The sequence below is a fragment of the Uranotaenia lowii genome, chromosome 3, assembly GCF_029784155.1.
Source record: "Uranotaenia lowii strain MFRU-FL chromosome 3, ASM2978415v1, whole genome shotgun sequence".
Classification (NCBI taxonomy): Eukaryota; Metazoa; Arthropoda; class Insecta; order Diptera; family Culicidae; genus Uranotaenia; species Uranotaenia lowii.
In genome coordinates this window covers 364,531,529-364,546,753 of record NC_073693.1, presented here as the reverse complement: position 1 = coordinate 364,546,753, position 15,225 = coordinate 364,531,529, and the positions used below count along the sequence as shown (strand labels likewise).

At 41.6% G+C, this 15,225-nt stretch overlaps 1 protein-coding gene across 1 annotated transcript; it reads right to left on the bottom strand.

Annotated features, from left to right (window-relative positions):
• Positions 1-9,516: 9,516 nt before the first annotated feature.
• Positions 9,517-14,817, bottom strand: LOC129754040 (uncharacterized). The gene has a single exon (XM_055749897.1). It carries the CDS (start codon positions 14,815-14,817, stop codon positions 9,517-9,519), a length of 5,301 nt encoding a protein of 1,766 aa, XP_055605872.1.
• Positions 14,818-15,225: the final 408 nt, after the last annotated feature.

Here is a 15,225-nt window from a genome sequence, read left to right as displayed (position 1 = left end):
CTGGTTCCTCCAGGACTTCGTATCAGCAGTATGCTAATTTTCAGCCGAAATGTCTATTCCTCCTAAAGCTGTGTTGTTACTAGATAATTGCTCAGCACATCATATGAATGATGAGCTAGAAAGCGATGATGGTTTGATAACTGTTTTTTTTTATGCCTCCAAATGTGACTGCAGTGATTCAACCCATGGACCAGAATGTAATTCAAAACTGTACACTAAAATATCGTCAAAAACTTCTGCTGCATGTCATGGCTCGCGAAATCGATATAGGTCAAGGCTTGAAGAGCATAACGTTGAGGGATGTATGTTTCTGGATGCACGATGCTTAGAGTGAAATACAGCGGCTGATGCTTCAGATCTCTCGATAGATGAGGTCATCTCCTTGCGACGTATACGAGAGGTTGCTTTGAAGAAAGCTCAAACAATATAAAACACTTTGATTTGATTAAAATTATAATAACAAAAAACCTGTTCAAAACTTGACTTTTTTGTGTAAAAATCTTGATACGTCCCTGATCAATCATCTTCACTTTCAATATCGATGTAATCATCCATCAGTTTCGTTCCTTCAAAATAATTTCAACGTTAAAATATCCAACGAAAATGAAAAAAAGGCGATATTTAGTATTTATGCTTTGAATAAAATATGATGACACAATCGGGTGAAAAAATGAGACAAAATCAGGGGTAGACAAAATCGGGGGTAGACAAAATCGGTGTGTGACAAAATCGGGTTTTCACTGTACATTTATATGAAGAACAGGCGGATAGGTGAGAATCGGATGAGCTTCGTAGGATAAAGTTTAGGAAAGGTATTGAACATTGTGAGTCTACGGCATTTTTGTATTGGAAAGCATGCAAGTGTGGCGGTTTGCCTTTGCCGTACAACAAACTACTCTGTATAGGAAGTTTGATCGACTTTTGATCACACATTCCAAAACACAGTAGGCCAGTTGGTTTGTTTTCTGTGCTGTGAATACACAATCGAGCAAAAAACGTAGCACTTACCTACATGTGCTTTCTTAGATGCGCATCCGATTCTAGCGATGATTGCAATTTTTAGGGTTCACTTAGAGTAGTTGCTGCTTGTTGATTTTTCACATTTAACTACTCGGCCTCCCTACTTTGTGACAATTATCTAAGTGAATCGTTATTTGTTTTTTTTCCCATTTAGGGGAAAACTGTACAGAACGCACCAATTAATTTTACATTACTATTTACAGCTATTTACAGCGCTAAAAATCATGTAAGAACCGAATTGAACACACTGTGGGGTAGAACGCCGAAACTAGTGGACAGAACGCACCATGCCAGAAGGGTGGTCAGAAATAGAATAATGATTATATAAAATAAAGTAGTTGTTAGATCAAATGTATACATAGTAACATGTATTGCGCATTTTTTTTTTACTAAGCATACTTTACGTAGCCATAAGTTGGCGTGTTTTTGAAAAAAAAATGGCATGGGCCATCTTACTCCGCTGGTTTGTCTTGTACAGTTTTCCCCTATTGACCCACTTTTTGAGAAAAATATAGGTTGATGATAGGTTTTAATCGCCAAAAATTTCACGATTTTTTAAAAGTACCACCACCCTTTCATGCTTTCCAATCCAAAAATGCTATAGACCAGGATTGAGCGATCTTTTGATTTTGAGTCACGTTGATTCGAATCCCATGTCGATCATGTCAACAAGAGTTCTCAATATTCAAGAACAAAAATAGTGCTTTTGGTAATAATGGTTTTATTTTTTGCCGGAATTTGAGCAACGGGCTTAGAAATGCCTGTTTGTTCTCAACAGTACGTAGTTTTGGTATCAAGAGTACGTTTGAAGTATTATTATTTAGGCCAGTGGTCGGCAATCTTTTGAGTTGGAAGAGCCAAAAACTTTAAGTTATCAAAATTTCAAAATTTGAAAGAGCCACATTAAAGTTGTGTTGTATTTGTTTTTAATATAAGAAATATAAAAAAAAAGAATAATCAATGAAAGGTTTACGAAAATTAAAGCCATTATAGTTTTTTTTTCAAACTCTTGAATTTTGTCTTTTGAATCTGTTTCTGATTAGCATAAACTACATGGATTCCCTTCTGGATCGTCAATTCTTCTAACATGGTTTGATTGTATATCAATTTTAATATGATGGCAGATATCAGGTCAAGAAAGTATTCAATCCAGAATGATTTGAACGTATTTACAAAATCAGAATATTCAAAGTTTTTTCGGCAAAGAAAAGCTTTTAAAATAACAAAATAAATTTTCTAAAAATGATCAAACTTTTTTAAGCCATTCCCCAGATTTAGCTAATCCTTTCCAAAATCCAGAACTAAAAGGAAAAATTCAACTTTAATTTAAGTAGTCGAAAATTTTAATCTTCAAAAGTTTTTCTCCTGAATACGTGTAGAATTTTCAAAATTCGTGACTTCAAGTGAACGTGTCTTCAGAATTTTATGCGTTTGGAAATCTCAAAAATATTATTTCATGTCACATGTGATTCTTCAGGATTGTGAAAATTCGTGAATAATAAAGAAACAGTAGGGGAGACAAGGGCATAACGAGCACCCAGGGCGTAATAAGCATTGCTTTTTTCTATAAAAGCACGTATTTTCTTAAACAAATTTTCATGCGGATTTTTTTCGTACTACCAAGAGTATTAATTTTTCAGCAAAAAATAAATATGCTTATTTTGCTTACAGAAATATTTAATAATATCCAGCTAGGTTCTCAAGTGACGAAAATATTATAATTTTTGAGCACCACCAAATAAGCTTTAATGACCTTTAAATCATCTTGATCTGAAATGTACGCACTGCAAAATGATTTACACATTATTTCTCAATTTTCATCATCATAAAATTTTTGATTTTTCACTTTAATCAATTTTAAACGCGTTTTTACTTAAAACAGAGCACTTTTAATCAGGGAAAGATGAGCATTTTCTGCCGTATAATCTAGCAACGAATTCAACTCGATGAAGTCAACTGAATAATAGAGCTACAGCTTGACTTGTATCATCTGTCGATTTGGCCTTTTTGTAAGGTGTCGGAGAGATGGTCAGTAGGCTCGAGTTCGATTCCAGTTCGAGGGGATTTTTTGCACAAACCATTCATGATTGATTTATTTCAATGTTACATTATACGGCTAGTAGCATCATACGTCAAACAAAACACCAGAAACATAATGTGTGAGCATGTGTTAATCGTTTGAAATTTACAAACAGACCTAGATTATTTTGTTACTGCTTTATTTGATGAATCTACGCCTCACCGTTTAGTGCAAAATGCATCGATCATGAATGATAAATGGAAAAAAAATCAACTTGACCAGGAATCGAACTCGAGTGTACTGATTATCTCCCCGACACCTTACCAATAGGCCAAATCGTCAGATGTAAACTAGTCAAGCTGTAGCTCTATTATTCAGAATTCGCTGCTAGATTCCCCGGCAGAAAACTCTCATCTTGCCCCGAAAAATGGTGCTTATACTGCACCAGGGGGGGGTTCTCATTATGCCCCTAGAGTGACTGGTTTTCAGCTTTCGGCAAAAAATTTTAAAATGAATTTTTGAACGTTTTTATCTACTTTTTCAAGTTTCATCCAATTAGGCAATAGACTATTTGAGTGTCTGAACACGAAACAATGATGTAATTCATATATTATAGCTGATCTCTATGGTTAAATAAGCGTTTTCCTTAAGGTGGCCATTATGCCCTTATTTCCCCTACATTTTAAACAGCAAACTCGTACAAGGATGCTTTTAAATTTCCAAAACAAAAACTAACGAAAATAAATCAAAGGTGATTAACTAATTAAAAGAACAATGTCAGTTACTAGAACTTCGTTCAGAATTGGTGTGCTTTTTGTAAATATTAGCTGAAAAGGTCAATGAAAATATTTTGATAATTCAGCCATTTATTAAGTTTTAAAATAGATTTTAACAAATGAAATTTTCATTCATTCTCAATGCTGATTCGTCAAGCTTTATTTGAAAATTTCAATTCATAGTTTAGGAATTATCTTTTAAATTTTTAACCCGTTATTTGTTGAGTAGGCTTTCCAGTTTTTTTTAAAGGAATCTAGGCCGGCAACATCCGAAGGAGTAAGCCATGACTTTTAGGCAACGCACGTGTTTTTGTTTTCGTCCAGAATTTTTTTAATTAAATTACAATAAAACTAAAAATTTTAGAATTAAACAGTGGAAAATGATAGATTAAGTGACTGGTGGTAGTTCCCGGAGTGATTCGTGTTTTGTTTCGGCATGCTGAATCGTGATTGGAGGACTTCAGAAGGAATTTTAAAGCCAGCTGGTCCAGACTAGAGGGAGAAGTTTCTAGTCGAAAACTTTCAAGACTTATTTGGTGAGATCCAACTTTTTCCATTATGTCACATAATGTCATTAGATTAGTGTAGCTATTTTCAAATTATGCTGTAGGTATATAAGTAATCCATATGAAGCGTTTGGTAGGGAACTCCACGCTTTATTCCTCCCCTGGCTCCAGAATCTTTTGCGGTATTCACCATATGGTTGGCCTGGTCGTAGTTATCTCTGCAATGCATGTTTTATGTAACAGAGATAACGTTGAAAAGAAAAATGAAGGACGCAAGTCTTGTCATTTTCCAGGATGCTTACACGTTTTGGCTATGTTGTTAAAAAATGCATGCAAATTTATTTTGCTAAATCAAATTAAAAATGTAGAATTTCGTAAAAAATTGTGGAAAATCCTGGATCGTGGATCTTGATCCTGAATCCTGGATCCTGACATATTCCATTTTTTTTTTTAAATCTGGACAAGCCCCAGTTAAACCGGGCAATTTGGAATGCTACTGAGGTATCAATATGATTCAAAAATAAACACACGTTTTGGAAGTTAATAATTGATATAAGTTTTGTTGTTTTCAAAAAAAAGTTATTCTTTGCATTATGGTTAATTATAAATTTAATTTGATGATGCTTCAAAAAAAAGTAAAAGGCAAAAAGTTGTAAATTCAGGCTTCAAAAAATGCTGTTTTGCCATTTGGTCCTTTCCGGTTGTTCCTAAAGCGGATGCAATTTTATAGTTCTCATTTTAAAATTTTCAAATTCATATGAAAATCTGTGTGCAAGACTCAATTATCGCTTTAGCAAGATTTTATAAATATTTTATTCAAAAATGTATATATTTATTATTAGCGCAGTGAACTAAAGAGCCACAGCTTGACATCAAAAGAGCCGCATGCGGCTCGCGAGCCGCAGGTTGCCGACCTATGATTCAGGCAAAATTCTCTTTTTTTCCCAAAATCAACTGGTATTTCCATGATACTTACTTACTTAATGATCCCGCGCCGATCCACCGGTGCAAAGGGCCGTTGTAAAAGACCTCCACTGTTGACGATCCGGAGCCAGCGTCTTCACCTGGTCCCAGTCAAGATTTTTGTCGACATTTCGGATTTCAGCGGCTAGGCTTCGCCGCCACGAGTTTCTGGGTCTGCCTCTTCTTCGATGACTTTCTGGATTCCAATCTAGCGCCTCTCTGCAAATATCGTTTTCATCTTTCCGCAGTGTGTGCCCAATCCATCTCCACTTACGTTCCCGAATCTCGATTTCTAGCACCCTTTGATGACACCGGCGATGAAGTTCCTCATTTGAGATCCAGTTGCCAGGCCACCAAGCGCGGATAATATTCCGCAGGCAGCGATTTACAAAAACTTGCAGTTTTCGCGTCGTTACCGCATATGTGCACCAAGTTTCGCACCCGTACAGCAATACGGATTTGACGTTTGAGTTGAAGATTCGGATTTTTGTTCGTAGAGAGATCTGGCGTGACCGCCAGATGTTTCGGAGACTCGCAAACGCAAATCGGGCCTTTCTGATCCGGGTTTCGATGTCTTTCCTGGTACCACCATCAGGCGTTATCTGGCTACCAAGATACTGGAAGCACTCCACTTTCTAAACTTGTTGCCCAGCTACCATGAAACTGGAGGGATTTGCTGTGTTGATCTCCATAGACTTGGTCTTTCCGACATTGACTTTGAGACCTGCTGCCTTGGAACTTTCGGTGAGGTCGTCGAGTTTGCTCTGCATATCCGGTTGTGTTTGGGCGAGCAGCCTCGGAATTGCCAACAGACGGAACAGTCGAAGAACAGTGGTGTGGAATCAAGAATGCCTTTATCACGACGAGCCATGGTACTCTCGGTAAAGTGTGTGGAAGAAGCAGTGAATGGATGTCGGATGAAACTTGGAGGATGGTCGATGATCGAAGAAAGGCGAAAGTCGGAATTGAGCAGGCATGTACCGGGTCAGCCAAAGCAGCCGCCCGCTTACGATATGCGGAGCTGGAAAAGGCAGTTAAACGAGCTTGTAGACGAGACAAGAGAGCCTGGACAAACTCCCTAGCCGAAGAGGGAGAAAGAGCCGCCGCCAATGGAGATATCCGATTGCTTTATGACATTTCTCGCCGCCTCAGTGGTGCAAGGACTAATGCAAGAATGCCGCTGAAAGACCGAGCAGGTCAGTTATTGACCGATCGAACAGATCAGCTCAAACGATGGACTGAGCACTTCGAACAACTCTTCCGAGTCACAAATAGCGTTGGCCAACAGAACACGCAGCTCGAAGCGCCAACAGTAAGTCGCATAAATGGCGTCAACTCGGAAGCGCCTTCGCTGGCTGAAATAGAAGCGGCAATCAAGAACATGAAATCCAACAAAGCACCTGGGATCGATTGCATCCCTGCTGAAATGCTGAAAGCCGACCCTGCCCTGTCAGCACAAATGTTGCACCGTCTCTTCGCCGACATCTGGGATACTGCATCATTCCCGGCCGACTGGATGCAGGGTATCCTCGTAAAGATCCCGAAGAAAGGAGACCTGACAGAGTGCGGTAACTGGCGAGGCATAACGGTACAACCCTCAAAGTACTCTGCAAAGTGATCCTGAACAGGATCCAGGAGAAAATTGACGCTACACTCCGACGGCAACAAGCTGGATTCCGATCCGGACGATCATGTGTGGACCACATCACAACGCTACGAATCATACTGGAACAAATCAACGAATTCCAGGACTCTCTTCTGCTGGTGTTCGTTGATTTCGAAAAAGCATTCGACCTACTTAACCATGAAAACATCTGGGCGGCTCTAAGGCGACGAGGGGTCCCAGAGAAACTAGTCCATCTCATCGAAGCACAATACGAGGCATTTTCGTGCAAGGTCTTGCACGACGGTGTCTTGTCCGAGCCAATCCCGGTAACTGCTGGAGTGAGACAAGGATGTATTTTATCACCGCTACTTTGTCTAATCGTAATGGATGAGATTCTGACTGGATCGATCGACTGTGCACCGAACCGAGGATTGCCGTGGAATCCTACAACAATGTTTGCTCGCCCGATTAAAATAATAGCAACAAAAAACCTATTGTTAGTTTTACGGCCGACGTAATAAGCGTCCGATAAGAGGTATATTTTAACATGACGTAGAATTAGAGGAATTATTTTAGCAAATCACCCGATTAACGAAAGAGTACTTTACATGAAGGTGCACAAATATGGGAAAAATTTTAAACGGCTCATCCGTCTCATCCATATTCAGCTTCAAAATTCGCGATGACGCAGCCCGCTTGCTGCGATTGCTGCTTTTCCGTTTTGCGTGTGCGCACATGTTTGTCTTTGATGTTTCAGTTCACTACCACTTAATCAGTTCACTACCTTCCCCCACTGCCTCCTCCATCACAATAATCACCCCATGGCGTACATCCTTTTTTTCTTTTTTTCATTCAGTCACTAAAAGTCACTAACTTAACTCAGAAAAAAACACTTATTCACCTCACAACGTCTAAAAAAAACCAAAAAAAAGTTAACCGTGCTGCCCGAAGCTTCGAACACAACTCTGCCTATCCGCGTGTTCTTCATTCCTTTACATTTTTTTCTACCTAGCATTCCATCTCGCCGCACGTGTCAAATGAACATACGTTTAAAAAATCAATAAATATAATTGTAAAAAAAGACATAATGACATCGCAAACGTGATGGAATAAATTGAAAATAGGCCTGAAAAAATATTTTCGAATATTTGACATTGTGAATCAACATGGCGTCATTTTGTGCCCTTCTATTTTCAACCAACATGGCTTAGGCAATTTAATGCTTAATATCTTTATAATGCTAAGATAAATGGCTGATTAGTTTTATAACGGTTTTATGCCTTAGGTATTACAACAGTAAATGAAGACAGACAACGACTAACGAAACAAATCAGGGATTTGTTGTGAATGTCCGGTGGAATGATACCATAAATTGAAGTAGAACTTCGTTCTCAAACGCCATCTTGAAATAAATTTTCAGTGATTTACAGCATTTTTAAGTTAATCGAAAGCATAACAGCATTTTTAAGTTAGAAAGGAATATTTCACTTTTACTCGTTAGCCCTTTCACCTAATACCCATGTTGTGGTAGTTTCATACGATTTTCAGTGATTTACAGCATTCTGAAGTTCGGTGGAAGTCGCTACCTTAGAATTCAAGATGGCGTCAGATAGCGGAATTTGACTCCTTCTGGTTTGGCCCTTTCACCCAATAGCATATTTTAGGGGATTTATTAAATTTTTTATATATTTTCAGCATTTAAAGATTCGCGAAAGGCGTCAGATAGCTAAATTAGACTTCTACTTTCACTCAGAACCCTTACTCTGTGTGTTTCAAGCGATTGTCATTAACATGCAGGTTGGAAAATAATAGATTTCAAGATGGTGTCAGACAGCGAAATTAGACTTGCACTTTATGAGTCCTTTCATCCATATTGTGGATGTTTCATTAATTTACAACTTTGAGAAGAAAAGCGGAAGCCGCCATTTTGAAAAAATGATGGCTTCAGTCAATAAATTTATACCACTTCCGGTGATTTTAAGTATTTTAAAGGTTTTATATATTTATTTATTTAACTCAAAAACAACACACATGACTTATCAAAAATGTTGGGGTGCTGGGGTACCTTGGGTGGACTGTATGTTCCTTGGGCGATTCTGGGTGGCGAATTGGTAGGGCTTCCTTCAGGTAAGTACTCGTTCCGTACGGGGGGTTTTATCGGTGCCAATTCCGTAATGAAAATCCGTGGGTTTAACAATCACACAATTTATTGATCACAACTTTATTTGGGTTTTGGTACTATTTATTCACAACACATTATTTAGGAAAAATCAACGCTGAACTTTAACATTTATTACTACAATTTTACTGACTACATTTAACGATCATCTATTTCGAATGGCGAATCTACTTATTACTAAAGGACTGGATACAATACAAAAATGGTGTTGTTGGTAAGGGACAAAATAATACAATTTGATACATTTTCGTTTTCTATCTCATCAGACAGGTGCAGCGATCAGCTGCTAATTAGAGATGTTGACAGTTCCCAAATGAATCTCCCTTAATCGTCCGTCTTCCTCAGTGACTCAGTGTTGTAAGAAGGGTCTTCGATACGCTCTCTAGTAACCCAACATCCTCGCCCATCCTGAAACCGCTTGCGTTTCTGAAAATAAAAGAACAATCTCACGAACACAAGGGGGTGGTCTGATCTGTCTGGTTTTCGTAGGAACGTGGGTCATCTTCTTGAGGCTGAAACGCTTCTGGTAGTATGCAAAGTTTCTCAATTGGTCGCGTAGAAGGTCCTGTAGCGGTCTTCAGAGTTACTACTCTCACAACACCGTCTGATCCTGGATGCAGCTTCTCAACTCGTCCCATCTTCCAGCGGCAGGGTGGTAGATTATCGTCTTTGATGATGACTAGTCTCCCAACAGATATTTTAACCGGTGACTTCCATCTCTTATACCGTCCTTGCAGCTGCGTAAGATACTCAACACTCCATCTATCCCAGAAATGCTGAAGTTTCTTCTGTAGAACTTGGCTCTGATTTAGTCGATTCATCGGTATCTCACTGTAGTCTCTTTCTGGTAGTTGTTGAAACGCCTCACCAATTAAGAAATGCCCGGGTGTCAATGGTTGAAGATTATTTGGGTCATCGCTTAACGCAGTGATTGGTCTCGAGTTCAAACAGTTCTCTACTTGAACTAGAATCGTGGTCATATCTTCGAAGGTAACAGCGTTTTCTCCAAGAACCTTGAGAAGATGCTTCTTGGCCGATCGAACTGCTGCTTCCCAAAGGCCTCCAAAGTGAGGAGCTGCTGGAGGGATGAAATGCCATTGTATATGGTTTGTTGCACACTCCTTGGACACCTTCTCCTGATGTTGACGATTACGCAAAAGATTTAGCAATTCTCGTAGAAAGTTGCGAGCTCCAACGAAGTTAGTCCCATTATCTGAATAAATATCCGAACAATGTCCTCTTCTCCCAGTGAATCGTCGCAATGCTTGTAAGAAACGGTCCGTTGAAAGGTCTGAGACTAGCTCGAGGTGTACCGCCTTTGTGCAAAGACAGATGAAAACTGCTACGTATGCCTTGATTGCTGGTCGTCTTGGTGCTAAGCGAACGTATACTGGTCCAAAGTAGTCCACGCCGGTCTTGGAAAACGGTCTGGATCTTGTTACACGTGCTAAAGGTAGTTCACCCATGAACTGCTGAATGGGACTCGGCTTGGAGCGGAAACACTGCTTACAGTTGTGTACAATCTGTCGGGGAACATTCCGACCTCCAAGTGGCCAATACTTCAAACGAACGGAACTAAGCAACAACTGTGATCCAGCGTGCATCAACTTCTGATGATAGTGTTCGTACAACATAACTGTAAAAGGGTGTTTCGCTGGTAAGACTATAGGGTGTTTGGTATCTTCTGACGCCTCCGATTTCCCTAATCGGCCGCCAACTCGTATCAAATTCTCCAAAGAAATTCGAGGAACGAACCATCTTAGGGGTGAACTTCGATGAACATCCTTCCCTTCGGCTAGGCACTTCCATTCTTCGGGAAACGTCTCCTGCTGTATTTGGCGGATTACGGCGTATTCGGCATCTCTAAGCTCCACCACCGTTAGAAAACTGTTGGGATTTGTTTCGTTTTTCCTCAAAATTCGCATCAGTCGCATCCAGTATGCGGTGCTGCGTATAAGCTTGTTGAACGACGAGAATTTGCTAACGTATTCCATTCCGAAATCGGTCTGACTTGTTGTCAGGTTCGCTGCAACATGCCGAACTTCTGCATCTGCTACCTCAGTGTAAAAGCTGCTGGGTTGTTCCGGATAATAATTTTTCAGGAGCCATTCGGGACCATTCCACCAAAGTTTGTTCTCCTGGATCTGATCGGGATTTAAGCCACGGGAAATTAGATCTGCTGGATTCTGTACCCCTGGAACATGTCTCCAAACACAGTTCTCCGTCGCTGATTGGATTTTCGCTACACGGTTTGCAACGAACGTAGCCCACGTCGTAGGAATCGCCTTCAACCACTGCAGTACGCATGTTGAATCCGTCCAGAAAAACATCTCCGTTTCGACCTTCAACGCCTCTCGTACCTTTCCGGATAATTCAGCTGATAAAAGTGCTCCGCACAGCTCCAACCTGGGTATCGACTGGCATTTCAGAGGGGCGACCTTCGATTTCGACGCTAGTAGATGCACGAAAATCTTTCCTTGTGGATCGATGCTTTTAATGTATGCGCAGGCACCATACGCCTTCTCCGATGCGTCTGAGAAGAAATGCAGCTCCATCTTAACGGAATTTGGGATGATTGCACAACGCTGTATCTTCAACTCGTTCATCAAGTGGAGCTGCCGATGGAAATTATGCCATTCTCGTTCAACTTCAGGTGGAACCGGATGATCCCAGCCAAGCCTTTCTCCTTTCTCGTTCAATTTCCACAGCCTCTGCATGAAAATTTTGGCAGTTGTGGTGACAGCTCCTACCATACCAAGCGGGTCGAATAACATTGCTATTGCCGACAGAATTTTTCGTTTCGTTAGCCTTTCGTTTTCCGGGGTATCCAATATGGTGAAGTTGAATCGCAAGATGTCAGTTCGGGGTTGCCACACAAGTCCTAGGGTTTTGACTGCCGGGTCTGGATCCAATAGTATTTCGGTCGTATGCGGCAACGCAAGGTCTTCCTCGTCTACTAATCGCAAGGCCGTTGGCGAATTGGATGCGAACTTTCTTAGTCGAAACCCTCCACGTTTCGTTAGGCTGATAAGTTGTTCGCAGAGTATCGAAGCCGCTTCTTCGTTATCCGTTCCAGTCAAAACGTCATCCATGTAGACGTCTTCCATGATTGCCTTGGATCCCATTGGATATGATTCCTGCTCATCTGTGGCCAACTGCTTCAGTGTTCTGGTAGCGAGAAACGGTGCCGGTTTTGTACCGTATGTAACGGTGGTGAGTTCATACGTTTCCACGTTCTCCGATGAATCTTTCCTCCACAGAATGCTTTGAAGTGGCATGTCTGCTCTATCGATACCTATTTGTCGGAACATTTTCTCGACATCTGCGACAATCATTATCCGCTTCATTCGGCAACGCATGATAAGGGCTCGTAGCTCGTCTTGGATCACAGGTCCTGCCAGGAGTGCATCGTTCAGGGAAACGCCACTGCTGCTCTTACACGATGCATCAAATACCACTCGAACCTTGGTTGTTGTGCTTGCCTGTTTGATGACCGGATGGTGTGGTAAATAACAACGCTTCTCTGGGCCCACATGCGCCCTACGCATGTGCCCTAGGTCCACGTACTCCTCCATAAACTGGTTGTATTGGTTTCGCAACTCGGGATCTCTCGCCAATCTACGTTCCAAGCCATGCAGTCGCTGAAGTGCTATGCCTCGCGACTCGCCCATCGTCGAAAATACATGGTCGTTCTTCGGTAAACCCACAGTATATCGCCCATCAGAACTCCTCTGGATTGTGCGAACAAACTGCGCCTCGCAGCGTTGTTCTTCCGGGGAAAATATGTTCGGAGACCCTATCTCCTCACACGACCAAAACTTGGTGAGAAGTTCATCTAGATATACTGTAGAAGCCGTATTGCAAACGATGCGCCGAGTTGAACCCTGGTGTTCAACTGCTCCGGTGACTAACCAACCAAATACTGAATCTTTCAGCATGGGCAATCCATTGCCTAGCGGGATTTTGTTGTCGGTTTGGAAGAACGAAAAGAAATGCTGTATACCAAGTACCATATCTATCGCCTTCGATTGGAAAAAACCTGGATCTGCTAGTTCCACACCCTGTGGGAACTTCCATAATGATACTGTAACGCTGGTTGTAGGCAGATCTGCGGTAACCGTTGGTAGAAGTAGAAACTCCATATTTTTAACAAAACTAGTTGTGCGTGACCTGACAACTGCTGAAATCTGGTACTTCACAGTTGTGTTTGCGTTGCCGATCCCAAGCACCGAGATATTGGAACGCCTTCGGGAGATCTTCATCCGCTGACAGAGCCTCTCTGTCATGAAGTTGCTTTCTGATCCGGAGTCTAGTAAAGCCCTTGCGTGGAAAGCCTTTCCTGTGTCATCTTCAACCAAAACGACTGCTGTGGCGAGAATTATCGTCGATGAATGGTTCCTGGCAACATTTGACGAGACTGTTCCTGCTGATGTATCTGTTGGCTGAGATGATTGTTGACCTCTTCTGGGGGGTGTTGCTGTTCGTGGGTTCCGATAGACTCCTTCATCTTCTCTGAAGCACACTAAAGTGTGGTGCTTTCCTCTGCATTTACGACACACTTGCATGGATCTGCATTCTGTAGCTTGGTGACCACGTCGGAAACAATTTCTGCATAGAGAATGCTGCCTCAATAGTTTATCGCGAGCGGATGGACTCAACCTTAAAAACGTCGGACACGTGTAAAGCAGATGAGACTCTGGGCAAGCAATACACGTTACGGATGACACCTGAGCTGCGCTGTAGCTCGTTCTAGAGGCGAAGTTCTTTTTAAGAGGTTTTGAGGGTTCCAGCTTCGTATCCTGAGCCTTTGATGGTAATGAGGCAAGGATTTTGACTCGCGTTTGTAGAAATTGGGTGAGATCTTTTACGGTATCCTGGGTCTGCAGCGCGCTGTGCTCCTCCCACGCACGACGAGTTACGGGATCCAACCTAGCGCACAATACCTCCAACAGCAATAGATCTTTGTAATCCTCGGTCTTCACCAGTGGATCCAAAGTTTGCACCACTCGCTCGAAGCCTTCCAGTAATACCTGAATTTCCGATGACGATTCCTTTGTAACCTTTGGGAGTTTGAATAGGTTTGCCACTTGTCTGCGTTTCAAGACCTTACTATCGTTGTATCTCGTCATCAGTGTTTCCCAGGCGATGGTGTAGTTGGCCCTTGTCAATGCCAAAGGGTCGATGAGAGCTCTGGCTTCTCCGGCTAGGCATCCCTTCAGATAATGGAATTTTTCAACATCCGGTAAGTCCACCTTGGAATGGATCAGCGACAGGAAAAGATCCCGGAAACTTAACCACTGATCTATGTTGCCGTCGAACGTCTGGAGCCTAATTTGGGGTAACCTCACGTGCTCCGTTACTGGCTGAATGGATGAATCCATGATGCGGGTGGACTGCAGAACACTGGTGTTCGCTGCGTTGCCTTCTAACTCCTTGATCCGGTCTAACATGCTCGCCTTAGCATCGTAGAAGCGTGTGGTGAAGTCCAACCTAATGCTTGGACATGTGCCTTCCTTTGCCGAATACTCATCATGCATTTCTACATCCATGATAGCATCGTTGACCTTGTCCCATAAATCATTCAGCTTTTCCAACCTCACTTGGATTTGTTGAATCGATGTTACCTCCCCCAGAGTATTCGAGAAAATGGTTAGTGCTTTGAACATCTCCAGCATCGCCTTTAATCGAGTCTGAAGATTCCTCAGCGGTGGGTTCCTAGTAGATGATGAGGCGCCGGAAGTAGCCATGGTTCTCGTTGAACGGTTGCACGCAGTGATTCACAATAATACAAACAACAGGTGAGTATTCGAACTAATTTCAAGCTTCGGCAATGGACATATACACTGTAGAGCTTAACTTACTTTAAAGAAACTAAAGTTGCACTCCTCTACAGGTATCGATCGACTCCCGAAAGCGTTGACGTGAACACGTGTGCGTTGTCTTCAAAAAACGTGGGTACGCGCCTCAATATGCGCCTCAACATGCGCCCCAATATACGCCTCAATATGCGCCGCGGTGGTGATGATTTGTTCTCAGACCAGATCAGTTAACAGGATACATACGAGAAAATATCGATGTAATATTCAAATTCGACCAAGCTTCGGCAAAGAACATATACTGTAAAGCTTAACTTACTTTTAAAAAAATAAGGCTGA

Coding starts and splice junctions, on each gene's coding strand:
- LOC129754040 (XM_055749897.1), bottom strand. CDS start 14,817: ATGGCTACTTCCGGCGCCTCATCATCTACTAGGAACCCACCGCTGAGG.